Below are 27045 nucleotides of genomic sequence, written 5' to 3' on the forward strand. Positions count from 1 at the left end.
TTCTCTCCTATTCCTTCACTTTGTCCCTCTGCTTGGCTTTACAGGAAATTTCTTTGAGTTTATATTCAACATGTCTATTGAATTTCTAACTTCAGCTAGTATAATTTTAATTTCTGAGAGCTATTTGATTGTTTCTTTTCTTGGTTCTTTTTAACAGGATCCTCTTCCTGTTTTGTAAATATAGTATCTTCTCATTGGTCTGCATTCTGGAAGCCAAGTAGGAGAAGGAGGCTGGAGTCCCAATATTCACTTTGCAGATTTTCATTAATTTCCCTGCTTTTAGCCTCACCTGCCTCCACTCTCCACTGGGCTAGTATTCCCAAGCTTGGAGTCACTTGGATTCAGTTTCTCCAGAAGGTTGATAAACTTCCATTGTCTGGGGGATACAGGTGAGGGCGGTAAGAGTCACCTAGCTGTGTGGGGAAGGCCGAGGCGTTCTACTGCTTTGAATACAGATTTTCAACCAAATCCCTGTGTTTAGCCCTATGATTAACTCTTTGTTCCTGGGGTGCTTGGTCCCTCCAAGTTCTGAACTTTGCTGGTGCCCTGGGGGTGGTGGCCTGGCTTCTTTTTATTTTAAGATTTTTTTTTTTGATATGGACCATTTTTAAAGTCTTTACTGAATTTGTTACAATATTGCTTCTGTTTTTATGTTTTGCTTTTTTGGCCGCGAGGCATGTGGAATCTTAGCTCCCCGACCAGGGATCAAACCTGCCACCCCCTGCATTGGAACGTAAAGTCTTAACCACTGGACCACCAGGGAAGTCCCATGGCCCAGCTTCTTACGTGTGCCTTCTGCGGGCATTGAGGGGAGGCTTCCTCCTCTCTGCTGGATCAGTTACTAAAACTCTACTCATTCTCCATCCAAAACATGTTGCTGTCCCTCCTCTGCTGTTGTCTTCTCTTCTGTTCCGTTGGTGACTCTGTGAGACACCGCCCCTGCCTTCTAGCACCTTTAGGTACAAAGCCCAAGCTGAGGCCCTGTGCTGCCACGTGACACACTAGTACCTGGTGGGGTGTTCCATAGGGTGGGTAGCTAAGCCATCAGCCCTCCCTAGTCCAGTTTGTTTCACTGTGTATTTATGGAGCACCTTCAGGCCAGTGTTGGTGCTAGGGCCTGGGGAGAGAGGAGGGGAGAAGCTAGAGGAGGGTCCTGCCTTGTGGACTCCCCAGAATCTCGGCAACGACAGTGAAAACACATGATGCTGTGGGAGAGCAGAGGGAGGAGTAACCTGCCCAGACTAGGGGAGTCTGGAAGAGATTTCTAGCCTGAGATTTGAGGGATGAGTAGGGTCTGGTGAGGAGGAGGGGGTGGATAGGAGGAGTCCAGGCGAGGAAGCACATCATGGACACAGAGAGAATGGGGCATCCAGAGGAAGGGATAGGCGAATGTGCTGGACTGCAGCCCACAACATGGAGGGAGGGCAGAGGTGCCAACAGAGGCAGCCCCTTGGCCGATGTCCTTGTGCGGGGCCCTGGAAGTGACGTGAGCTGCTGCAGTGCTGCTAAGGCAGGGTCCATCTTCAGGCGTCTGTGTTGCCTGCTGAGTTGGGGGCAGCCGTCAGCAGGGAGGGCAGGCTGGGATCTCCCCATTCCTGAGCGTGGTGCTGCCCTCTGGCCATGGGCACCGAGGAGCCTGGGTGGTGTGACCTGACACGCCCCTCTCTAGTCCAGAGTAGTCCTCAGACTGTGGCAGTTCCTCGTGGACCTGTCAGGGGTGGTCCAGCCTCCAGGTCCTTCCTGATCCTGTGTCTCCTCCCAGCCCAAGCTCCCCTCTAGCCTGTCTTCACCCCTTGGGACTCATCCTGCTTTCAGAGTTTGGGGAATGAGGCCATGTTTCCCCTCTTTGCTCCCTTCAGTAGCTTAAAGCTGCCTGTCTTGTTTTCTGGGCCTCCTTTGTTTTCTATCCTGAAAGCCCCCATGTGCCTCCAGGGAGCTGGGAGGAGGGGAGAGGGTGGGGGGGCCCTGGCACTAGCTGTACTTCCTGGTTCTGGCTCACGTCGGCAATGCCTGCAGTGTCCATCTGGAGGCTGGGTAGCACAGTGCTCTAGGTGTGAGCCTGCTGCTCAGTCCCCCAATAAACAGATTGCCCGTCCCCCGCCCTCCTGGCTCCCCAGAGCATTGGGATTGGGCTCTGCTGCAGATCTCACAGTGCTTCCCTCCCTGGGCCTCATCTGCAGAGCCACAACCCCTCTGGCTTCCAGAGCCACAGGAAGAAAGGATGGGTGGTGACGTACCAGCTCAGGATCTGGGGAAGCCTCAGCGGTCGGGAATTCATGAAGTCCCCATTCCTGGTTCAGGCTGGCCCTGCTCAAGGGTCATGCTTGTGCTGTCTGAAGAGGCCCAGAATGGTTCTTGACTTCATTGTGGAGAATGGCCTTGTATGTTCTTGGGCTCTGTGCCTGCCCTGATGTCCTTTTGCAGGTGTGTGAGTCAGAAGCCCGTGGCTGTGTCTTGATGCCTGTGGGCCTGTCCCGATGTCATGGGCACCAGTGGGTATCCTATACACTAATTTGTTATCTAACCTGCCCTCCAGTTACAACATCCCACCAGGGGGTTTGTGCAAGCAGATTGATAGTTTATTCCCCCCTGATGGCCTTGGTTAGCCGGTGACTGATATCTCCTCCAGAGGCTGTTAACTTGTTGAAAGGTTGCTATACCGATGAAAAATTAGTCCTGAGGATAAAGTAAAAATAAATATAATTTACTCTTTGGGCTTGACAGGTAGAAATTTGATGGGCTAGGAAACCTAATAAGGACTGCAGCTATCAGTTAAACAACAAAGCCATAGATGAGAGCAAAAACATAAGTCCGGGCAGCTAAGTTTCTGGATGTTTGCTGTGCTGTGTGCATTTTGTATGCCAGGGCCTTGCTGGAATGGTTTGACGTGGATGGGGATGGGTGGGGTTCAGTATGGAACGCTCCCCCATGGTAATGAGGCACCACTCACTGCGAGCTCACCAAGGGCCAGGAGCCTTGTTAATATTTGCACTTTACAAGTATTAACTCAATTAATCTTCACAGAAACGCTGTTTGGTAGATGCCTATATTAACCCCATTTTAAAGGTAGGAAAACTGAGGCTCAGAGAGATTATATTACTTACCTCAGGTCACATAACTAGTATGTGGTGGGACAGGAATGCTGGGCCTGGAAGATTCAATGCCCATCTCTCACCCACTGTCTGAAGGTGGATTTGGAAGGGAAGGTGATACTCTGGAGTGGAATGTGTATGCTAACACGGGGCAGAGTGAGTGGGTGGGGTAGGGGTGCTGTCAGAGGAGCTTGGTGTGTGTGCACGTCTCACAGCCCTAGTCACACTCTGTGGTTAACCCTGCCAGGCCAGGTCATGGGCATCTGCGGGGCACCCGGTACGTGAAAGGCACTGTGGCAGGTGGGCGCGGGGCAGGTTCCTGCCCTCACGCAGCCAGCTCCTGCGCAGGCGCACAGGTAAGCAGGCGCCTGGAGGTAGGCTGGTGGCGAGGCAGTTTGGAGTTACACTACGGTAGTAGGAGTTCAGAGGTGAGAGACTCCTGAGAACGCAGGTGCTGAGGAAGGGCTTCATGCAGGGGAACGCAAGTGGTTGGATGTAGAACGTAGGGAGAGACCCAAGGCCTGGGAGGGACGTCCCCGTAAGTCACAGACAAAGGCCAAGAAGTAGAGTAGACAGAGAGAGAGCGTGATGAGAGAAAGAGAGAGAGAGGGAGAGAAGTTGAGAGAGGAAGCTGGGAAGTTTCGGGCCAGGTTGTGAAAGTTTCTGAAACCCAGAGAGATGCTGGCTGTGTGGTACTGCAGCAAGGGAGGTGCAGGACAGTGGAACTGTGATCAGATCATTCTGTTCCAGGTAGATGGGGAGGGGTAATTGCCGTTAAGGAAACCAGCTTGGGAGCGACTGGGGTGGTCAGGAGTGAGGGGGGCAGGTCTCTGGGAGCCACTGTAGGCTTCTGAGTGGCTGTTCTGGCCCATCATTACACATTCCCCAGAGGCTGGGAACCCGCCCACCTTACTCCGAGCCTACGACGAAGCACCCACCATAGCACATTGGTTGCTCAGAGGCCCCATGTAGGATGGATTCTGCCTGCAACCCGCCAAGAAAGGGCAGCAGAGATGTAAGAGATACTGCCAGTCTCCTCCCCTGGCAAAGCAGAAATGGGGTCAGCTGTGTTTGGGCTTTGCTGAAAATAGAAGAGAAGATACTGGAGAGTTAAAAATACTTGCACTCTGAATATTCTCTGGGTATCAGCAGGATTGTCAGAAGCTTGGCTGACATCCCCCTCTTACCCTGACCCCTAGCCAGAGACTTCTGGGGTCCTGATCAGCACCCAGCCCCTCTGGGGCACCTACAGGTTGGCCCTTATCGTTAGCACAAAATAGGCAAGTGATTAGTATTAGCTGAAGCATATGTATGATGTGCTAGGAGTTGTACTGGGTGCTGTAGACTCATCTCTTGGCTGGGTCATTGTGGTGGCCTCCTGGGTGGTCTCGCCATTCTACCTGGGCCCCCTCTGCTCATTCCCAATATAGTACTCAGAGTGATCTGTGAGAATATACATTACACGGTTCTCTGCTCCAGGGTTTCTCGGCCTCAGCATGATTGGCATTTGGGGCTGGATGGTTCTTTGTCGTGGGGGCTGTCCTGTGCACTGTAGGACATTTAGCAACACCCCTGGCTTCTACCCACTGGGTACCAATTAATGACAACCAGACATTTCCAGATGGCCCCTGGTGAAAAATTGCCCTCCTGTTAAGAACCACAGCTCTAGCAAAAACTCAGAGTAAAAGCCACAGTCCTTAGCACAAGCTGCAACACCCCAATTCCTCTCTGGTTTTGTCTCCTGCTACTCTTTCCCTTATTCAGTCACACTGGCCTCCTTGATGTCCCTCAAACATGCTGGGGAGGCCCACCCTGCCTCAGGGCCTTTGCACTGGCTGTTCTGCTGGACAGAACAATCTCCAACCAGATATCTGCATGGCTCACTCCCTCCTTCAGGTATTTCCTCCAAAGTCACCTCAATGAAAACTACCCTGACCACCTTACTATACATCATCCTACTTGAGAATTTCTCCGGGGAAAGAAAAGTCAAGGGAAGCAAAAGAAGGAGCCACTAGGGTCAGAGGCAGGACAAGAGATGGAATTTTGGGGGGCCATGGCTAGTGGGGGGGATCCAGGGACTAGAGGTGCTTCTGGGGGTGGGGAAATGCAGCCTCAGTGTCTCCCCCTTCCCTCTACCACCCCAGCTCCAGCCCTGGTCTTTTCACCCCTCTCCCGTATGACAGGAGCTGTGGCCCTGGTCATGTCACTGTGTTCCTGTGTCCCCTGAGTATTCCCCATCCTTCACCCCTCCTTTTTCGAGGACCCTACTGCAATAAATTTTTTTAAAAATCCATCCTTGCTGCTAGTACACTCTCCCTATCCTTACCCTGTCCTACTTTCCCATGTTTCTTGAAGCCCTCATCCTTCTAACATATGAGAAAATTTACTTTTTATTATTTTTATTGTTTGTCTGCACAAGCATGTGAGCTCTACAGAAGCAGAGATTTTTGGTCTCTTTTTTCACTGATATATTCTTAGTGCCTAGAGCAGTGCCCAGCAAATAACAGGTGCTCAATAAATATTTGTTGGATAAATGAATTTTCTTTAATCGTCACAAGAACCTTGAAAGTAAGTATTCATATTCCTATATCACAAATGAGGAAATGGAGGCTCAAAAAGATTAAGTAAATTGCCCCAAATCACAAATAGGAGATCTGGAATTCCAATTCCCAGAAAATGGTTTGACTGCAGGTTCTGGCCTCTTAAGAGAGAGAAGCTGTGTGTACACGAAAGTCGCGACTGCTAATGTGTGTTGTGTAGCAGAATGAGCGGGGATGTTCTTTCTCCTTTCATCTGGAGAACTGGGGAATACCTTTGCCCCACATAGATATGCATTTGTATCTATTACCTGGGAGTAACCATGGCAACAAAATTAATGGTGAAGAATAATGGGATTGGCCCAAATGATAAATTAAGAAGATTTCTTGTTGTTTTATGGAGGCATCCTCTGCCTTACAGAAGGATCCCCTTCAGGCTCTGTTTAATTACCTTCTGGAGGTTGTTTTAAATAGGCTCTGTCTTTGCTGCTTCAGAGGTTTGGAGAAGCAGCTTGGAAGGAACCAGACTGGGGAGGGGATGGAGCCAGACTGGGGACAGGGCCTGGGCAGTGACTCCTCCATCTGGGGTCTGGGCACTAGAGGTCTCTGCCCTGAGAAGGCAGGGGGCTTCTCCTCCTGAAGCTTGTTTGGGGCCCACTCTCTACCCCTCCCTTGGCTTCTACACTGGGTTTCTAACAGGTTCAGATGGCAGCTCAGCTGAGACTTAGGCCATTTCTGAAATCAGCAAACTTCTGCATTGTTCCAGCAACCTTTCACCCAACTGTTTCCCCACACCCTCTGTGTCCTCATTCTCCAAGTTGAGAAATCAAGAAAGGTCCAAAGTCACACATCCACGCTGGTTTGTTGCTGCAGCCAGTAAGTTCTAAGGGACCAGGGCTGCACTTTTTAATGTTCAGCCAGAGGCACAGAGAGAGATGGCTGAGCCCAAAGGAGACCAGGCCACACTGAGGAATTGTCCTTTAAAGTGGAGCTGCTTTGGTGGGCTGACAGAAGACTCGGAGGCCTCCCTGTCCTAGATTCTCAATGTGGATGGACTGTCCATTGCATCTCCTTTGGCCTCCCATCAAATGCTTTACATTCCACGACTATCCTTGCTTATAACCTGTTTGCAGGGCTGGCTCATTAAACTGCAAACTAGCAACCAGCTCTTGGCTTGTGGGTGGTATCTGCTGCCATTTCTGCATCCAGCATCTGACCCATGGGTCCAGCAGGTCCCAGGGAAAAGCCCAGACCCAAAGAGTCAGACCCGAGTCCTTGTCCTGTGCTCTCTGTAAGCTGGGCCTGGCATCATCAGACGAGAAGGGACCCTGGAGGGACTAGCTTCCACCTCCTGTATGATTAATTAAAAAAAACAATGTAAGTCTAAGGAGTGAGGTGACTTGCACAGGAAGACCATGTGAGTTAGTGGCTAAGCCAGGCCCCAAATCTGCGACCCTGACTATTGTTGCTGCAGCCTGGAGATGGGATGAACCCAAATGAGATCAGGTCATGACTAGGAAATTTAGTTTAAAATGGAGCTGTCCCTCCCACCTCACCCCAAAACCTCCTGAGGTGGGAGCACTGCCAGATGCCGTGAGAAGAGCCTCAACACGACTTAGTGCTCATTCCTTCCTCTCTCCGCTGGAAAGCCTTCTCTGACATCATGGGAAACAGTTTCCCAAAACCCCAAATGGGTTACCATAGTTAGGGCTATACTAACTGCTGTAATGAAATGATCGCAAAACACACCGGCTCAAGTAAGATAGACGTTTATCTCTCTCTCATGTAATAGTTTGAGTTCCAGGTGGGCAGGTGGCTCTGCTCCACAGGATCATTCAGGAACCCAGGCTCCTTCCATCATGTTTCTCCACCATCTCCTTGGGTCCTGCTCTCTGCACAGCCCAGGCTGCGCTGCAGCCACGTCCTTTCTCTGGCTTACAGGCAGGTGACAGCAAGTATAGGCTGGGAGGTGCTAGCCAGGGAAAGGCACATCTCACTTCCCCTCGGATGCCACTGGAGGACTCAGTCACATGGATAAGCCTAACTGCAAAGGAGGCTGGGAAATGTAGTGCAGCAGGTCAGCCACCTGCCCGCTACCTTTCTATTACTGTGGACGAAGGGGCATAGGTTGTGTCGGAAAGCTAACAGTCTATGCCATAGAGGTCAATAAGGGGCTTGGAAGTTGTGCCTGCTATTTCTATTTTTCTAGTGGTTACTCTTAAATTTTTAACAATCATTTTTGAGTAGGTAACATGTGAACAATCTACGGAATTCTAAAGCTATCAAAAAAGTATGGAATAAAAAATAAGTTTCCCTTTCCCTGTCTCCCAGTTTCCCACTTCTTCTCCCTAGAGTAACCATCAGTTTCTTCTGTATCCTGCCAGAGATATCTGCATACATTTATCCTTTTCCTTTAAGTGCTAATGATATAATAGTGATAACTCCAGGGACATTCAGTGGGGCATGGTTGTAATAGCAAGAAACGGGACAGTCACAAAAGGACAGATATTGTACGATTCTACTTATATGAAATATCTAGAGTGGTCAAATTCACAGAGACATAAAGTAGAATGGTAATTGCCAGGAGCTGAGGGAAGGAGCACTGGGATGTTAGTACTTACTGAGTACAGCATTTCAGTTGGGGAAGATGAAAAAATTCTGGAGATGGTTGGTGGTGTACAACAATGTGAATGTACTTAATGCCACCGAACTGCCACTTAAAAATGGTTAAATGGTAAATTTTATGTTATTTATATTTTACCACAATAAGGAAAAGATGAGAAATAGCTTAAAAGTCCACCAATAGGGTGCAGTTTACAATATCTTCATTCAACGTTTCTGTTAGGAAGAATAAGGCTGCTCTCCGTGCTCTGATGTGGAAAGATCTCCACATATACATACTAGATGCCTAAAGGGACAGAACAGTGTGCACTGGTACGCATTTAGAGATGGCGCATGGGGATGCAAGAGTGGGGGTTATGGAACCAGACTGCTCGGGTTCAAATCCCAGTGCTGCCGTGGGATTCTGGGCAAATCACTAAACATCTCAGTGCCTCGGTTTCCACATCTATAAAATGGGAGATATACTGGTCCCTGCCTCATAGGGTTGTTGAGGAGATTAATAAGTTAATATGTACAAAGCCCTCAGAAAGGTGTCTGACACATAGCACTTATTCGCTAAATGTGACTGAATGAGTCTGCGTCCCAGGTCACGAGCTGTAGTTCTGGCTCCACCTCCGAGACCCTGGGCGTGGCTCTGAGCTTTACTTTTCTCATCCGTCCTATGGAAACAGATTTCTGAGTGTGAGACTCAAATAGTTAATGGGACCATTGCCACTTATCTGTGACACTAGCCTGCCTGGGCCGTGTGTGGAGGTGTCATCGCGGTTGGAGAACACGCCTGTGAGCTCTGGGCTTTTGGCCTTGCCTGCTCACACCCCTGCTGAACTTCTGCCTTTGCTGCTGAGCCGGTGCTGCCTGAGTCTCCATCCCTGCTCTCTGGGTGGGGGCGGAGAAGGCAGTCCTTGAACCTGAGGGACACAGATGCAGCTATGGATTACAAGGGCTGCTTGGCTGGACTTGGGCGGGAGGGGAGGAACAGGTGCTGGGGAGGAGCGTCTGCTGCCCGGCTGCAAAGGGAGGTTCTGGGACCTCAGATGATGTCAGCCAAACTTCTTCCTCTTCTCGTGCCTCAGGCCTGGCTGTCACCCTGGCCAGACCAGACATCGGTGTGCTCCAGAGGGCCCCTGGAGAACAGGGGGGACACAAGTCTGGAGGCAAGGAGGCTTGGGTGCCCATCTCCATCCTGCCACCAGGCCCCTGGAACCATGGCTGAGTCACTTAGTCTCTCTGAGATGAGTTGCCTTGTCTGAAAGTAGTCTACCCACCTCACAGGCATGTTGTAAGAATAAGACAATAGAGATGAAGTTATTTTGAAAAATAATTAAAAGTCCTTTTAAAAAATACTGCTCCTTTGACTGACTTCCCCTCTATGTTAGGCATTTATGGAGCATGATCTAGGGGCCAAGTATTTCAGTTATGCGTGTCTCAGTGAACCTCTGTATTGGTCAGTATAAGCCAAGTGCTGTAACAAACAACCCCTGGATTTCAGGGACTTATACAGTAACGTCTGTTTGTCACTCGTGTCACAGTACAGTGAAACTCAGGAACTTGGCACATGCCGTTGTCCTGGGGCCAGCCTCCTTTTACCTCATGGCTTTACTGTCTTCTAGGGCCTCATTGTCCTCCTCTGGATCCTCTGTGGGAGGCTTTGGGACCAAGCCTGGAAGTGGTGAACTCCACTTCCACCCACAGTCCATTAGCTATCACCCGGCCATGTAAGGCCATCAGACTGTGGGGGAGGCTGGAACGCACAGACTTAGCTGTGTGCCCAAAGTGAAATGCCAGCTGCCAGGAGCACCAAGCATATTCCCCGCCCTGCCCTTACAGCACCCCATTGTACTAATGGAGAAACTGAGGCATGGAGGCAAAGTAATTTGCCCAGGGCCACACATCCAGTAAGTGATTGGAATGCAGGCTGCCTGGTCCTAACACCTGCTCTTTACACTGTTCTTTAATGTCTTAGATCAGGGTTTTCAGCCCAGGCTGTTCATCAGAATCATGGGGATGTTTTTTCTTTATTTAAAGAATTGTATGAAGAGATCTTGAGTTTTTAAAAAAATAAATAGCTTTAGATTTGCTGTGTGCATGGCTCTAGGAGATGGTGGGGGCTGGCATTCAAAGGCAGGCCCCTGCTCTGAGGAGCTGGGCTATGACTGTACAAGGTGAGGGGACCCGGACCCAGGAGATTCTGATTTGGGGTGGAGAGCGTGGGGTGTTAGGAGTCTGTGCCCAGGGCCTGGGGTTGCACCTGGGATGATGCTGGGACGTGGTGGGATGCACTGCAGAAGGCACTTTCTGAGCAAAGAAAGATCAACCTTTTATCATTTTTTTTTTTACCTCTCTGCTGTTATGCTCTCACATACCATCTTTGGCTAACAGTGATTCTACATTTGGTTTTTCTTTCTTTAGTCTTCTCTGTTCCTCAAATATAATTAAGAAAAAAAATCTACTGCCTCTAATCTTTCTGGGTCTGGAATAGCAGACAATCAAATATGTTTGAAATGTATCTAAAATCAGAGTGATTAGGCTGTGAATTAGGCTTAAGGGACTGCTGTTAGTAAAATGCATAAACTTTAATACAGATGGTCCTTGACTTACGATGGCTCAACTTACAATTTATAGACTTTATGACGGTCTGAAAATGATATGCATTCAGTAGAAACTGTACTTTGAATTGTGAATTTTGATCTTTTCCTGGCTAGTGTTACGTGGTCTGATACTCTCGTGATGCTGGGCAGGCAGCGAGCCGCATTTACCAGTCAGCCACGAGATCGAGGGGGAAACCACCCATACACTTAGAACCATTATGCACCCACACGACCAGTCTGTTTTTCACTTTCAGTACAGTATTCAATGAATTACATGAGATATTCAGTACTATATTATAAAATAGCCTCTGTGTTAGATGACTTTGCCCAACTGTAGGCTAATGTAAGTGTTCTGTGCACATGTAAGGTAGGCCAGGCTAAGCTATGACGTTTGGTACTTTCGGTATGTTAAATAATTTCAACTTATAATGGGTTTATTGGCACATAAGCCCACTGTAAGTCGAAGAAGGTCTGTATATCAATTTTATAACTCTATTATTGCTACCCAGTAGCATTCTGCAGCTTACTTTATATCGCAGATGACAACATTGCCGTATAAATGAAACATAACTATTCTGTTATAAAACTTTAAACATCAATGCTGACCACATCTCCCCTCTTACCTCATACCCTTCTTGCTCTGTTAAAAATGCACTGGCCTTTGGTTTGCCCACAATGTAAAATTTTACTTGCCATATTTTCTTGATTCTAAAAAGGCTATTTTATCACATCTTATCATCTCTTAAATGGGATGAATCTTTTAACTGATGGACGTCTTGGCGTTATGCCACTGTTTTCTTTCTTTTTTTTTTTTTTTGCGGTATGCGGGCCTCTCACTGTTGTGGCCTCTCCCGTTGCGGAGCACAGGCTCCGGACGTGCAGGCTCAGCAGCCATGGCTCACGGGCCCAGCCACTCCGCGGCATGTGGGATCTTCCCGGACTAGGGCACGAACCCGTGTCCCCTGCATCAGCAGGTGGACTCTCAACCACTGCGCCACCAGGGAAGCCCTTTTTTAAATTATTTATTTATTTATTTATTTATGGCTGCATTGGGTTTTCGTTGCTGCATGCGGGCTTTTCTCTAGTTGCGGTGAGTGGGGGCTACTCTTTTGTTGTGGTGTGCGGGCTTCTCATGGCGGTGGCTTCTCTTGTTGGGGAGCACGGGCTCTAGGCACACGGGCGTCAGTAGTTATGGCACGCATGCTCAGTAGCTGTGGCTCATGGGCTCTAGGGCGCGGGCTCAGTAGTTGTGGCACATGGGCTTAGTTGCTCCACAGCACGTGGGATCTTCCCGGACCAGGGCTCAAACCCGTGTCTCCTGCATTGGCAGTCAGGTTCTTAACCACTGCGCCACCAGGGAAGCCCCATAGCTTTCTTTCTTAGTGGCACATAATAGTATGTCTTAGGATCAACGATGTCTTAGAGTCAATGAAATGCAGTATTTTTATCATTTGAAGGAATTGAAAAATTGTTCTCCAGCCCATCCCCATGCTGTGCTGGAAGAGACAACCTCCTCATTCATTTGAAAGCACACAACCTTCTTATAACAATAACAAAAATAGGAATAATAGTATCTACAAGATTTTGCACTTTTAAAGCACCTACTATGTGTTCAGCACTGCTCCAGGCACTTTTCACATGCCTCTTCAACAATGTTAGAGCACAGCTATTATCCCCATTTTACAGATGAGGAAATTGAGACTCAGAGGTAGAAGTGGCAAATCCAGGGATCCAGGCAGTCTGTGTAGCTCTGAAAAATTATGCTGTGCTGCCTCTAGTGATTCTGGGAGACAGCTGAAGTATCTTCATTTAAATCAGGGCTTCTTACCTGGCCACACCTTAAAATGAAGTAGGGAGTGTTAGGAAAATGCTGGAAGAATTCTTCAAGTAAGTTTACAGCACAGCCAGAGTCGAGAACCCTTGGTTTAAATAATCTATGTGAGATCCCCCAGCTCTGCTGTTCTGGGATCTCTGGCCTTCCTACCTACCCCCTGATGCCACCCCGCCCCCAGCCCAGGGTAGCCGCCAGACCTGGGGCAACCAGGACAACCTGAGCCTCTTAAGGCCTTTGGAGCTGGATTCCTTGGTTAGAAAATGTGGCTTTGAGACCTTAAACTGATATGTGCTTTTAATCTTTGTTTTTTCTTTTCTTTTCCTTTCTCTCTTTCCCTTCCTTCCTTCCAGCTCTGGAGTGCACAGAAAATCAAGCAGGTAATTCAATTTTGGATTCTTTTCCTTCCTTTCTACTGTTCTCAGAGACCCGGCCCTGCCCTGCCCTGGCCCGACCCCCCTTCTTTCTTCCCCAGCACCAGGGTCTGAATTTCTGAAGACTAGAGCTCAGGTCAGCCTGCCTTTCCCTGAGCCCCCTGACCTCCTTCCCCATGGGCTCCTTCCACAAAACCCTTATTGTGGGCCTGTTGTGTGCATGGCATGGGGGACAGAGGGCCTGTGAAGTAGACATGGTCTGCTCTGTGCTGCATTCAGCTTTGAGCACTAGTTAGGAGGAGAAGCTCTGTTTATGGCCCGTGTTTGGTTTACTCTTGCCCCGAGCGGTGGGAAGGATTGACTGGCCACAAGGCAAGGTGGGATACAGCCATTGGCCACCTAAGTCTTCCTGGGGGAGCTGTCCTCCCCTTCCCCCCTCCCATGTCCCATCTCCCTCCCCAGCTGTCACCCTGTGCTCTGTTCCCGGCTCTTGCCAGGCTATTCTACACCCGGACACCAATGAGAAGATCTTCATGCCCTTTAGAATGTCAGGTAAGCCCTTGGGAACCTCTGGTTCTGCCTCGCCTGGGCCGATTACAATGGTCACAGATCCAGGAGTGTCCAGATGCGCTTGGCCTGAGGGACGTACAGAGCCTGTTACACACACAACCACACTCGCACCTGCATGGTCACTTTGGCTCAACTGTACAGGACTGGCCAGCCTATGGAGCTTTAAAAATGTGCCTGTCTGCCTTTACTGCCTGAGCAGTTGGGGTAGAGTCGAGGCCTCCACAGGTGAATCTGGTGCCCCCAATGCCAGGTTACACCCCATTCACTCAGCAGCAGCCCCAGGGTGACGCCTGCTAGGACGAGCCCTGCCTTCCATGAGCCACTCCTCTCCTACCTGTGCACACTGAGTGCCTTCCTTCCAAGCCCTACTCAGCCTTTTCATGCAGTTAACCCCCAGACTAACTCCCTTGTCTCTGATCCTACTTTTAACCTGCCCTTCTGAATGTATGCACTACATTTGTACCACTACACACACAGGGAGGCGGATTCCCGTTCTGTGGAGACCAGTGGGCAGAGAGGGTAATGGAAGAATGGGTATAAGATCCCTGCCCTCAGGAAGTCCCTGCCCCGTGGTCACTAGAGGGACAGCTCTGTTATGTAGAACTTAATGGCCTAGAAAGCACTTGCCCATACACTGGCTGGGGCTGGCGTGGTTGTCCTGCCTACGGTTCTGAGAGGCTAAGGGCCTTGTCCAGAGTCACACAGCGGAGGTCAGACTCACACCAGCATGCTGATGCCTCCTCCATGCCGTTTCTCAGTGCGACGGAGTGTACCCCCCACCCCTGAGTCACAGGGCGGGTGGGAGGGCTGGTGGCTCCTGCCTTGGGAAGCCCTCAGGTGGCTGGAGGAAGGGTCCCTACCAGTGGGTGTTCTCAGTCTAGGAGGTTAGTCAGGGTCCCTACCCTCAGAGAGCCTGAACTCATGGGGCTGAGAGAATAGACAAGCACATGATGTCATTGTGCAAATGGGCAGTTAGTGCCCGGTGACCCTTGCTTTGCCGTGAGGAACTCCAAGGCGGTGAACGCTCTTGTAGCTGCGGCTGTAGGTCCTCCCCAGTGCCTGCGTGGGGCCATAGCAGGCTCTCCCCCTGAGACTGGCTTATTCTGCGATTCTCTGATCAGTCTTTGGGCCTCTTCCTGGAGGGGTGCAGGTAGGAGAGTGGCGGCTCATGTGTACAAATATGCACACGCAGGACCCCAACCTTTGCTCTAGATGTAACCCGTGCAAGTGTGGTTCCCTGCTGCTGGGCCACCAGCTGACTGGCTGCTGTAAGTTAGTGGCTGGGACAGGAGGGTGCCCACCTACAGCAGTGAGGCTGGGGGAGGGGGCCTTGCCATAGTCTGGGGGCCCTGAGCCGTGGGGAGACGGCCAGGGCCCAGCTGCACTTCATGCCAGCCCTTTCCTGCTCTGCTGAGGATGTCCAGCCAGGGCCCTAAAGATTCAAAGAGCTCTGGCACTTAGAGGCACACATCTCAGGTGGGTAGGGAATGCCCTTTCCAGAAATGGTCATGAAGCTGGGAAAGTAAGGGTGTGTTTTAGAAAGACAGGCTGAGGGAAGGAGGAGGACATCCCAGGACCTCCAGAGACATTGTGGTAAGGCTGACGGGGCTTCGTGGCTCCCGGAGGAAATCGTGGGGGGACCACCAAGTGCAGAGTGGCGGCGCCCCCACCACAGGCGCCTCCTTCAGGAATGGGCCCCTGGCTTTGGGGGCGAGTGAGGACTGAGGGGAACAGAGACAAGGAGGTTGGGGGACACAGGGGAGCCCTCTGTCTTGGGGAGGGCTGGGCTGGGAAAAGGTCTGGGGCTAGAGGTGCCTCCCGCTTAACTGACCTGAGCCCTCTCCCTGGGACCACTGCCAAGACCAAGGCCAGAAGTCTCTCTGGCCTCCCAGTTGAAAGGGAGGTGGGGCAGAGTCAGGTGGGATTATAAAACCCGACTCTTCTCTCTGTCCTCTCACAGGTTACATTCCTTTCGGGACGCCAATTGTAAGTATTACCTTCAAAGGGTTTTCTTTTCTAAAAAAAAATTTTAATGTATAACTACATCGCTGTTCATAAATATTTGAGTTGTTGATTTAGGATAAATTCCTGGAGGGGACTCACTGGAGAAAATATATATTTCTTTTTAATTCTCTTGATGTGTATTGTCAAACCTGTTTCCATAGAACGTGTGCCAATGTACACTCAACAGGGCCTCAAAGTACCTTCATCCCTATATATTTCCCATTCCAAGTATTGTCGTTAGTTAGGACATGCTGGTTTGATTACAGGGAAGTTTTCCCAGAAAGCTTGGGAAGTCAGAAAGTAAGGGTGCCTTCTGAAAACTGGAAAATTCAGCATTATTTTTGTTCTGTTTTGAAATCAGGATTAAGCTTACTGTTAATCTTTTTATATTGGGGTAAAACAAATGTACAGAAAGGGTGCATTTGTCATAAATGTACAGCTTGATAAGTTTTCACAAAGTGAGCTCATCTAAGTAAATATCACTTAGATAAAGATATAGTGCATTACCAGCATCTCAGAAACCTCTTATGTACCCCCTCTCAGTCACTAACCTCACAGGGAACCACTTTTCTGACTCCTTCATTATATTCTCATTTTGCCTGTTATTGAACTTTATATAAATGGAATCACTTATATAAATGTACTTTTTGGGGACTTGGCTTCTTTCACCCAATTGTTTATGAGGCTTACTGTTATATGTAGTATTAGCTTGTTCTTTTTCATGGCTGTATAATATTCCACTGCTATAATTATATAGAAATTTCTTTATTCATCCTACTGTTGGTAGACATTTGGGTTGTTTCCAGTTTGGAGTTTACAACAACAAGCTTTGAACATGATTGTACAAGTCTTTTAGAGGATATATACAGAGATACATACACACACACACACACACACACACACACACACACCTACACACATCCTCATTTCTCTTGCATTGTACCTAGGAGGCTAAAGAGATAACAACTAAATGTGGGATGTGATCCTAGAATTGGGATTGGGATCAGGGCAGGTGTATGTGGAAAATGGTATTGCAGTTTCTTATAAACATACACCTACAATGTGAGCCAGCAGTCCTACATTTAGGTATTTACTTCAAGAGAAGTGAATACGTATGTCCACACAAAGATCTATATATAAACATTTATAGTAACTTATTTTCATCTTAGCCTAAAGCAGGAAACAGACAAGAATGACCAACAGATGTTAAAACCACTAAGTGAAAAACTGATGGGGAACAGGATAGTTACCTAGTCTGAAAGTTTCCTATATATTTCATAAATATCATTCATTCTATGTTTATTAATTGGAAGCCTCCTGTAAATAAGGGTCTTCCCTTCTGCCTCCCATTTTCTTGTTTTTTAAAACTGTCAGGGCTCCCCTGGTGGTGCAGTGGTTGAGAGTCCGCCTGCCGATGCAGTGGACACGGGTTCGTGCCCCAGTTCGGGAAGATCCCACATGCCGCGGAGCGGCTGGGCCCATGAGACATGGCCGCTGAGCCTGCGCATCCGGAGCCTGTGCTCCACAACGGGAGAGGCCACAACAGTGAGAGGCCCGTGTACCGCAAAAAAAAAAAAAAAAAAAAAAAAAAAAGAAATGGTCTTGTATATTTTTTGTATTCAGTGGATAGTAATTTACTTTTTTCATTATTCATTTTTATATACAAATTGTGCCAAATTTGACCAACAGAAACCCTTTAAAGCAATTTCAGTGTCCATTTGACATGTCTTTTTTTTATGTTATGAGTATGTACTTCAATACTTTCTAGCACAATGTATGGATATTCCAAACTCATCTTGTAGTTTCTCTGCCCCATTTCTCCAAAGAGCCTTGGTTCCTTTTAGAGGGGAATGGTATTTAGAAACCAAAATCTGGATAGTTAGGTGTGCTCATTGTTACTGGTGTGTCATTGTTTCTAGGCCCTCTTAGCTGACAGAGCTAGGACATACAGCTTTTTAAAAATCATGACTACATACTAATACCTCTAATTCCAATCCAACATCTCAGAGTTCTTGCCCTCCTTCCAGTCCATATCTACATCTTCCTTCTCCCTGAATGAGAATACAACAACAATGTATTTATTCAGTTACTAAATCTTATATATACAAATAAAAGAATTTCAGAATTGCTACATTAATGCCACTCAAACATGTATTAATCCTCCCCCCCACCCCGCCAAATGTATTAAGTAAAGCTTGAGATTTCTTTGAAGTTCTTTTTGTCCGTTGAATAGATCCTACTGAGAGTACATAGTCAGAGAACTGTGTTCAGAAGTTATTTGAGGGCTTCCCTGGTGGCGCAGTGGTTGAGAGTCCGCCTGCCGGTGCAGGGAACACGGGTTCGTGCCCCAGTCTGGGAAGATCCCACATGCCGCGGAGCAGCTGGGCCCGTGAGCCATGGCCATTGAGCCTGCGCGTCCAGAGCCTGTGCTCCACAACGGGAGAGGCTAAAGCAGTGAGAGGCCCGCGTACGGCAAAAAAAAAAAAAAAAAGAAGTTATTTGAGAGGGCTTCCCTGGTGGCGCAGTGGTTGAGAGTCTGCCTGCCAATGCAGGGGACACGAGCTCGTGCCCCGGTCCGGGAGGATCCCACATGCCGCAGAGCAGCTGGGCCCGTGAGCCATGGCCGCTGAGCCCGCGCGTCCGGAGCCTGTGCTCCGCAACGGGAGAGGCCACAACAGTGAGAGGTCCGCATACCGCAAAAAAAAAAAAAAAGTTATTTGAATTAATTATTTTCTTCTGTGTGTATATGTTATTTATTTGATATACAGTTAGGTTTATTCATTTCTGTTGCCACTGAATTTCATATGTTTTCCCATTCTTATTGATTTATTTTGGGAACTATATAAAATGTCAACATAGTTCAAAAGTCAAAAGCTATGTAAAAAAGGCATAATAAAAGTCCCATTTCCCTCTCTATCCCTTCTACCTCCTTCCCAGCCATCCTCTCTAAGTAAATTTTATCCTTCCTATTTCTTTTTGTAAAAATAAGCAAATACAAATACATTTCCCATTCTTTTTTCTATAAAAGGTACCGTATTATATAACCCTTCTGTACAATGTTTTTTTTTTTGCTTAATGACATATCCTGGGAATCACAGTGTATCAGTTTATAGCGATCTTCCTCATTCTTTTTTTTTTTTTGCGGTGCGCAGGCCTTTCACTGTTGTGGCCTCTCCCGTTGCGGAGCACATGCTCCGGACGTGCAGGCTCAACGGCCATGGCTCACGGGCCCAGCCGCTCCACAGCATGTGGGATCCTCCCGGACCGGGGCACGAACCCGTGTCCCCTGCATCGGCAGGCGGATTCTCAACCACTGCGCCACCAGGGAAGCCCCCCCCCCCTTTTTTTAAATAGCTGCGTAGTAGTTACTATGTAGTAGTTACTTCCATACTACATGGAAGTACCATAATTTATTCAACTATTTTCCTACATATGGACATTTAGACTATTTCCATTATTTTGCCAATATGAATAATGCAAGAATAGTCTTGTGCATGTGTTTTGATATTGTTGGAGATATATCTTGAGGGTAACTTCCTAGCTTCTATGTAAGGACTAATTAAATAGACATTTCTGGCAATACTGGGCAAGAAAAAAGAGAGAAGATACAAATAAAAAATACTAGGACTAAAAAGTATAATAATTACAGATATAATAGAAGTTTAAAAGATCAAAATGCATTGAACAATCTGGGACAGTAAATTTGAAGACTTAGAAAAAAATGGATACATTTCTGAGAAAGTACAGGTTACCAAAAACTGCCTAGCAAGAGGAAATGTAGAATTTGAAAAGACCTGTAAATAGAAAGAAATTAGATCAGTTGCTTAAAATATATCCAACCAAAGAAGTAACAAACAAATCAAAAATTACCACTAGGCTCCCATGATCTTTCAGATGACTACACTCAAAGGAATAGCCAAACTCAATCTTTACAGAACTCTTTAAAGAGAATAAAAAAGAGGAAATATTCCCCAATTCATTTATGAGGCACTTTGAGACCAATACCAAAGAAGTAAGTATGAGAAAGAAAAATTATAGGCCAATATCACTTATGAAATTACACATAGTCTAAATGAAATGATAGCAAGTTGAATCCAGCACTGTATTAAAATATATCAAAAAAGATTTACCAAAAATGGTAACATTAGAGAATGTATTAATATAGTTCATCACGTTAACAAATTGAAGGAGAAACATGATGATCTCAGTAGATACAGAAAAATCATTTGATAAAACATAACTCCATTTATAATTTTTTAAAAAAGAGGTTAGTTAGGTCTAAAAGGGAGCTTCATTAACTTAATACAGTATCTGTCAGAAAAAACAAAAAAAACTCCAACCCCATAGCAAGAACCATTCTTTTTTTTTTTTTTTTTTTTGCGGTACGTGGGCCTCTCACTGTCGTGGCCTCTCCCGTTGAGGAGCACAGGCTCCGGATGCGCAGGCTCAACGGCCATGGCTCACGGGCCCAGCTGCTCTGCGGCATGTGGGATCTTCCCGAACCGGGGCATGAACCCGTGTCCCCTGCATTGGCAGGCGGACTCTCAACCACTGCGCCACCAGGGAAGCCCGAGAACCATTCTTAAAGACGTCAGATAAAGGTAAAAATCTTAATGTCTGGGACAGGGTAAGAACGCCTGATAGTAGTGCTTCTATCCAGCATTTTCCTAGGAGACTAACAAGTACAATAAGACATGAAAAAATAAATGACCAGTATTAGGATCGGAAAGGAAGGAACAAAATTTTTCAGGAGAATAGGCAAACTATTGGAACTACTATTTTCTAAGATTTCTGGATGTAAGACAAGTATACAAAATAATTGCTGTATGCCTATAAACTATAACAAACATCTAGAACATGATATATTTTTTTAAAAGAAAGCATTTATGATAACACTTAGAATGATAAGTTACCAAAAATAAATTCAAGAAAGGATGTGCAAGATCTTTATGGAAAAACTTATAAAACTTTATTGAAGGACATTGGAGATCTAAATAAATGGAGAAATATATCACCTTGGGTGGGAATATTCATTATCATGAAGATACCCATTTTCTTCAAATTATATTTAATTATATTCAATAAAATTCCAATCAAAATCTCAGCAGGATTTTTCATGGAACTTGACAAGTTGATACTAAAAATTATATGAACAAGCTAAGGGCCAAGAACAGCCAAGACAATTTTCAAGAATGAGGTGGTGGGACTTCCCTGGTGGCACAGTGATTAAGAATCCATCTGCCAATGCAGGGGAAGTGGGTTCGATCCCTGGTCCGGGAAGATCCCACATGCCACAGTGCAACTAAGCCGGTGTGCCACAACTACTGAGCCTGCGCTCTGAAGCCCGCGCGCCACAGCTACTGAGCCCACGCCCCGCAGCTACTGAAGCCCGCGCGCCTCCAGCCTGTGCTCCACAACAAGAGAAGCCACCACAGTGAGAAGCCCGCGCACTGCAACGGAAACCCAACGCAGCCAAAAAAAAAAAAAAAAGAATGAGGTGGTAAGAGGAGAGTCACCCTACTAAGTAGTATAAGACAGTTTGGTTTTGGTTTGGAGATAAGCAAATAGATCATTGCGACAGAATAGAAAGTCTGGAAACATGCCCATACCCATATGGAAGCTTGATATTTGACAAATCAGTGGAGAAGAAGGATGGACCATCTAAAAAATGGTGCTACCTATGTGAAAAAGAAATAAAGTTAGATTTCACCTCATACACAAAACACATTAAATATGAAAAGAAAATATTTGCAGCACTGTTTATAATAGCAAAAGAAAAGGAAACCACTGAAATGTCCATCAAGAGAATGGATAAATATTCATGATTTAGTCATGCAATGGAATACTTAACACAGGAAAGAAAATAATGAACAGGGCTACATTTATCAATATTGATAAATCTTAAAAACAATGATGAATGAAAAAACAGTAGCAGAGTAATAATACTGTCTGATGTCATTTATATAATGTTTTAATATGCAAAGCAGTATTATATATATATTTATGGGTATATTTTTCAAGGATCCATAAAAACATTCATGGGAACAGTTAGCAACAGATTCGTGATACTACTTACCTCTGGAGAGAGAAGGCAATGGAATCTAGCAGAACAGGAGGTGCTTCATTTGTATCTGTTATGTTTCATCTTTTAAAAAGAAAAAATTTTCACAAAAATTTGACAAAATGATAAGATTTGGCAGTATGTGGATATTCATTGTAGTATCCTCTAGACTCCTCTGTATGCTTGCAATGTTTCATTTTATACGTATATTTTAAATATATATCAACATGTATAGGGAATATCATTCTCATCACTATCCTTTTGTAGTTTCCCTGAAACTTCTACATTGTTCTGAAATATTCTGAGAAAATATTATGTTTCCCCCACTGTAATTGTGTGCATTTAATTGCCTTGCATTTCTTATAGTTTTTGCTGTATATATTTCAGTGCAGTGGGGTTTGGTGTGTTCATGACATTTTTATCTTCTTGATGTTATAATCTCCACCTTCCTACCTCTCTCTCTTTCTTTCTTTCACACACACACACACACACACACGAAATATCCCTGTTTCATTGAATATTGTTGTCTTGAATTCTACTTCATCTCATATTAATATTTCTATTCCCATTTTATTTGCCTTGTAAATTATTGCCTACACATTTATATCAGAGTGATATTTAATTTCTGTGTATATGTCACTCGTAGACAAAATTGAGCTAAATTCTACTCTTTTTTACCCAGTTTGAGAAACTCTGTCTTTAACTTTAATAATTAATGGAACCCATTCATATTTATTCTGCCACTGGTTATTGTGAGCACTTATCCCAGCCATCAAGTAGCTTGTTTGTTGGTTTGCTTATCAAGTTTGTTATTGTTTCCATTTATTTTCCTGATTTGTACTAGAGTGGTAATTTTCATCGGTGCTTTTGATTTCTTAAGTAGTTTGGAAGGGGAGCATCCTAATCCTCTCTAATTACCATTCTCCTATAATATTTTATGGAGAGATTTCGCTGTATCTACCTTATCAATATCAATAATTGAATAGTAAATAGGACCTCCCCAACCCTACCCATAAAGGAAGAGGCTTTTAGCGTACCGTTTTACCCTACTCTCTACTCTACCATTTCACCCGTACACACCTGTCAAGATTTTGGAAATAATGTGGAATCTCACCAGTTTTTTGAATCCTTGCTTAACACCTATATTAAACTTCACAATTTTTTAGGCTTTTCGTGTGTGTGTGTGTGTGTATGTGTGTGTGTGTTCTCTATGTTTTGCTAGAGTACTTCTTTGAATAATATTGAGTGTGTGGGCAATACTTTCTGAGTCCTTGCATATCTGAAATGACGTTTCTTCCCTTCTTATATATGAACAATAGTTGGCCTGATTCTCTTTTTCTTTATGGATAAACCTCCCCCATTCTCTTTGGGAGCTTTTGGTATTTTTTCTCTTTATCTTTGGAGTGCAGAAATATCCTTAGGATTAAAAAAAACTTCTCCATGTATTTTATAAAATTATACAAGTAATACATGAATATGTTCTTTGGAATTCAAAAATATCACCAAGAATATTTTTAAAGAATATTTTTAAAGTTATACAAGTCATACATGAATATGTTCTCTCAGCTCAGAATTCAAACAATGCAAAAAAAAAAAAGTAAAGTTCCTCTGATGGCCCTCAACTCCAAATCTATTCCCAGAAGTAACCTCTGTGGAAGTCTGGTGTGAACTTTCAGGCTTTTTTCTAGGCATTTGCAAAGATATGAATCATCACTAAAAATTTGTTTTTAGATAGATATGTTTTATAAGTAAAAATACACTTATTTATCCACAAATAGCTTAATTACACTTAGCAGTTTGCCTCCATAAGGATCCCCTCCCTCCCTCCCTCCCTTCCTTCCTCCCTCCCGCCCTCCTTCCCTCCCTCCCTTCCTTCCTTCCTTCCCTCCTTTCTTCGTTTTTCCTGCTGAGTAGCATTCTCTCCCATAGTGATGGATTTAGATTGTTTCTGATTATTTGCTATTAGAAATAACGGTGCTGTGAAAAATCCTTATAAAGTTCTTTTTGCACAAGTATGATGATTTCTTAAGGGCCCATTCCAGAAACTGAGTTTGCTGTGTAAAAGGCAATGCACATTTCCCTGAACACCAAAAAGATCTCACTTCTTTTCATATATTTATTGGCTATTTACATTTCCTCTTCCGTGAATTAGCTCTTAACATCCTTTGTCCATTCTTCCATTTGCTGTATTTTCCTAATTGATTTGTAAGCATTCCTTATATATTTTAGATATTAATCCTTTGAATTATATATATTACAAATCTCTCTCCCAGCTGTTCTTCCTTTACTCTCTGGTGTCTTTGTTGTAGAAAAGTTTTAAATATTGATTTTTAAAATATAATGATCTTTCCTTGGATTGAGTTTTGAGTCTTGTCCCCACTTCTCACCTCCATCTCCTTTATTAAAATAACTAGATTTGTGAGAGTTGTGTCTGGGAATCAGCTCTTAGATGTATCTATCAATTCTTCTGTTTTCATTTTCTAATTTATTCATTTTTGCTTTCGTTTTTATAATATCCACTTTTCCTCTTTGATTTGTTTGTGGCTGGTTTCTTAATCTTTTGCCTTGGACTTATTCTTATTTATTCTCATTCTTTCCTTCTAATGAAGCTGTTTAGGGCTCTGAATTTGCTTCTGAGTATATCGAATTCTTGGCTATGTTTAATATGTTTTCATATATAGTGATCTATGTTTTTCTTTTTTTTTTTTTTTTTTTTTTTGCGTTATGCGGGCCTCTCACTGTTGTGGCCTCTCCCGTTGCGGAGCACAGGCTCCGGACGCACAGGCTCAGCGGCCATGGCTCACGGGCCCAGCCGCTCCGCGGCACGCGGGATCCTCCCAGACCAGGGCACAAACCCGTGTCCCCTGCATTGGCAGGCGGACCCTCAACCACTGCGCCACCAGGGAAGCCCAAAATCTCAGTCCTTTTTTTTCGGTACGCGGGCCTCTCACTGTTGTGGCCTCTCCCGTTGTGGAGCACAGGCTCCAGACGCGCAGGCTCAGCGGCCATGGCTCACTGGCCCAGCTGCTCCATGGAATGTGGGATCTTCTCGGACCGGGGCACGAACCCGTATCCCCTGCATCGGCAGGCGGACTCTCAACCACTGCGCCACCAGAGAAGCCCCTATTTTCTAACTAAGTTTGAAATTATAGCTTTGAATCCTCTTTAGTCTGTTAGATAGTCAGAAGAATGCATTTTAAATTCCAAATGACTGGGTTTTAAACGGATATATTCCTTTGTTATTATTTTCTAGTTTATCTCATTTTCAGAGACAGTGACCGCTACAATTTTGCCATTTGAGATTTATTATGGTTTTCTTTGTAGCATAGTATATGATTATATCAGTTAGGAGTAGGACCACTTGTACATAACAAAAAGTTCAAAATAATAGTAACTTAAACAAAATAATTTATTTCTCTCTCATACCAAAGAATTTTGGAGGTAGGCAGATCCCCACAGTCATCAGGAATCCAGGCTTCCATTTTTCTACACCATTCTCAGTGCTGCCTTCTAGTGTCAGTCACCTCATAGCCCAGAATGGCTGCTGAAGTTCCAGTCATCACAGCCACATCCCAGGGAGGAGAAAGAAGGGAGAAGTAAAAGGATGTACCTCCTAGCTGAGTCATTTCCCTTTAAGTAGTCTTCTTCAAAGCGTCACAGAACAGTTCTGTTTGTATTCCATGTAGAACTTAGCTGGATATATAGTCAATCCCTAATTATAGGGATTCTGTTAGTGAGAAAGAAGTGAAAAATAGCTATAGGTAGGCAAACAAGAATCTGCCATAGTAATTTTAATAAATATTCCATCAATGCTTAAAAATAAAAAGATATACCTTTTGGCAGTGTCATCTCTCCCAAGCCAGAGAAGTTGAGTTTGGGGCTTATTCCTCATAAGAGGCCAACTGGACCCTTTCAAAATTAATGGCTGCCATCAACTGGGATAAACTAGCTAACCCAAGGGATGCCAGCACTGTGTCTAGTTCACAGGTGTTATTGAGGACACCCCATGTTTTTCCACTCTCTCCTCTTCGTAAGACAAATCAATCACTTCAGGGTCACTATGGCCTTCTAGGCATCATGGGAACTTGGGTGCTGATCCACTCCCATGTTGTTCAGGGGTTTACTGCTGAAGTAGATGCTGTGAATGTCCTATTAGGACCAGTCCTCTTCCAGCCTGGAGCAAACATCCCTCTGTGGATAAATGTGTAGGATGTGAGAATAGGAATCCCTGGAATCTGAGATCCTGTATGAACACTTGGCTGAGGCGAATGGGCAGCATGACCTGGGATGGCCTCAGTGGCAGCCAGAGCCAAAATGACAGGCTTACCTAGCCTCACTTCCTAGCCCCGAATAGTTGTATTCTGGGATTCAGAACAGGGGGGCCAGAGGCCATGTCCCAAGAGGAGCCACTGGTCATGGAGAACTTGTAGCCTTCCATCCAGGGACTTTGACGTGGATAAACAATGTGAGGACCCGTTGGTCCCACTCCCTCCCGGGGCCACTGCCTCGCCCAGTAAGGAGGGAGCACTGTGGCTGTCCCAGCACTTCCACCTGAGGCCTGGCTCCCACCAGCCACATCAGCTCCCCTAAGACCCTGCTGTCGTCTGGTAGCACTGAACATCTCAGCAAATGCCTGGTCTGAAGGCGAGTGAAGGTTCCAGTCCATGCCTTAGGGAAGCCCCTGCTGTGATAGAATGGGTAAGAAATATACACATGCAGAAACCACTAAAATGCTTACCAAAATAGAAATGGGGTGCCAGCGAATGTGCTAGAACTGGGTCCCTGAGTGATAAAGGGAAGGAGTGAGTAAGGCTGGCAGGTGCCTCGACTAAGATGCTTCTGGAAGCAACATCTAAACTGCCTCCTGCCCAGGTGAGCATCCCTGGCTTGACCCCCCACGCTGTTGTCACCTTGCCTGAGAGTAACCCCGCCCCTACCCTGCTCACTCCCAGAGCTCAGGAGAAACGAGCTGGTTTTTTCCCAGAAGCTGGTGCCAGTTTAGTCAGCAGATTTCACAGATCTACTGGCACCCATGTAGTGTCTTATTTTAAGCTTAACATTTGAAGATGGAAACTTTTCCCCCTTTGATGTGTGGCAAAGAGATCCCAATTTATACATAAGCATGGCGGCTAAGCCAGTGCACCACCAAGGCTCTTCCCGAGGCTGGTGCGGTTCATGGCTCCCCTTTTTCAGGTACCTTCCCAGAAGAACCCCACCAACCGTGGTCACTTCTTATAACTGGCATCTCAATTCCCAAGTTTCCACTGAGAGGTGTGCAGCCCTGTCCTTTCCGGGCATGTGTGGCTGGGGAGAGGCAGGGCCAGGGTCCTGGCCCCCATCCCGTCCTCTCTGCATTTCCCCAGCTG

General features: G+C 45.9%; 1 protein-coding gene across 4 annotated transcripts in view; it reads left to right on the forward strand.

Moving 5' to 3' along the window:
* The window catches only part of SFXN5 (sideroflexin 5), a gene marked incomplete at both ends in the record, with an annotated part of 112980 nt that overhangs the window by 25447 nt on the left and 60488 nt on the right, over positions 1-27045 (forward strand). For all 4 annotated transcript variants that reach the window (XM_079721449.1, XM_079721451.1, XM_079721452.1 and 1 more), the window contains 3 exons: positions 13024-13050; positions 13542-13596; positions 15575-15600. In XM_079721449.1, the coding sequence (XP_079577575.1) occupies positions 13024-13050; positions 13542-13596; positions 15575-15600 (108 nt within the window). The remainder of the gene's footprint in view (positions 1-13023; positions 13051-13541; positions 13597-15574; positions 15601-27045) is intronic.

This window comes from Hyperoodon ampullatus (assembly GCF_949752795.1).
Source record: "Hyperoodon ampullatus genome assembly, chromosome: 15".
Classification (NCBI taxonomy): domain Eukaryota; kingdom Metazoa; phylum Chordata; class Mammalia; order Artiodactyla; family Ziphiidae; genus Hyperoodon; species Hyperoodon ampullatus.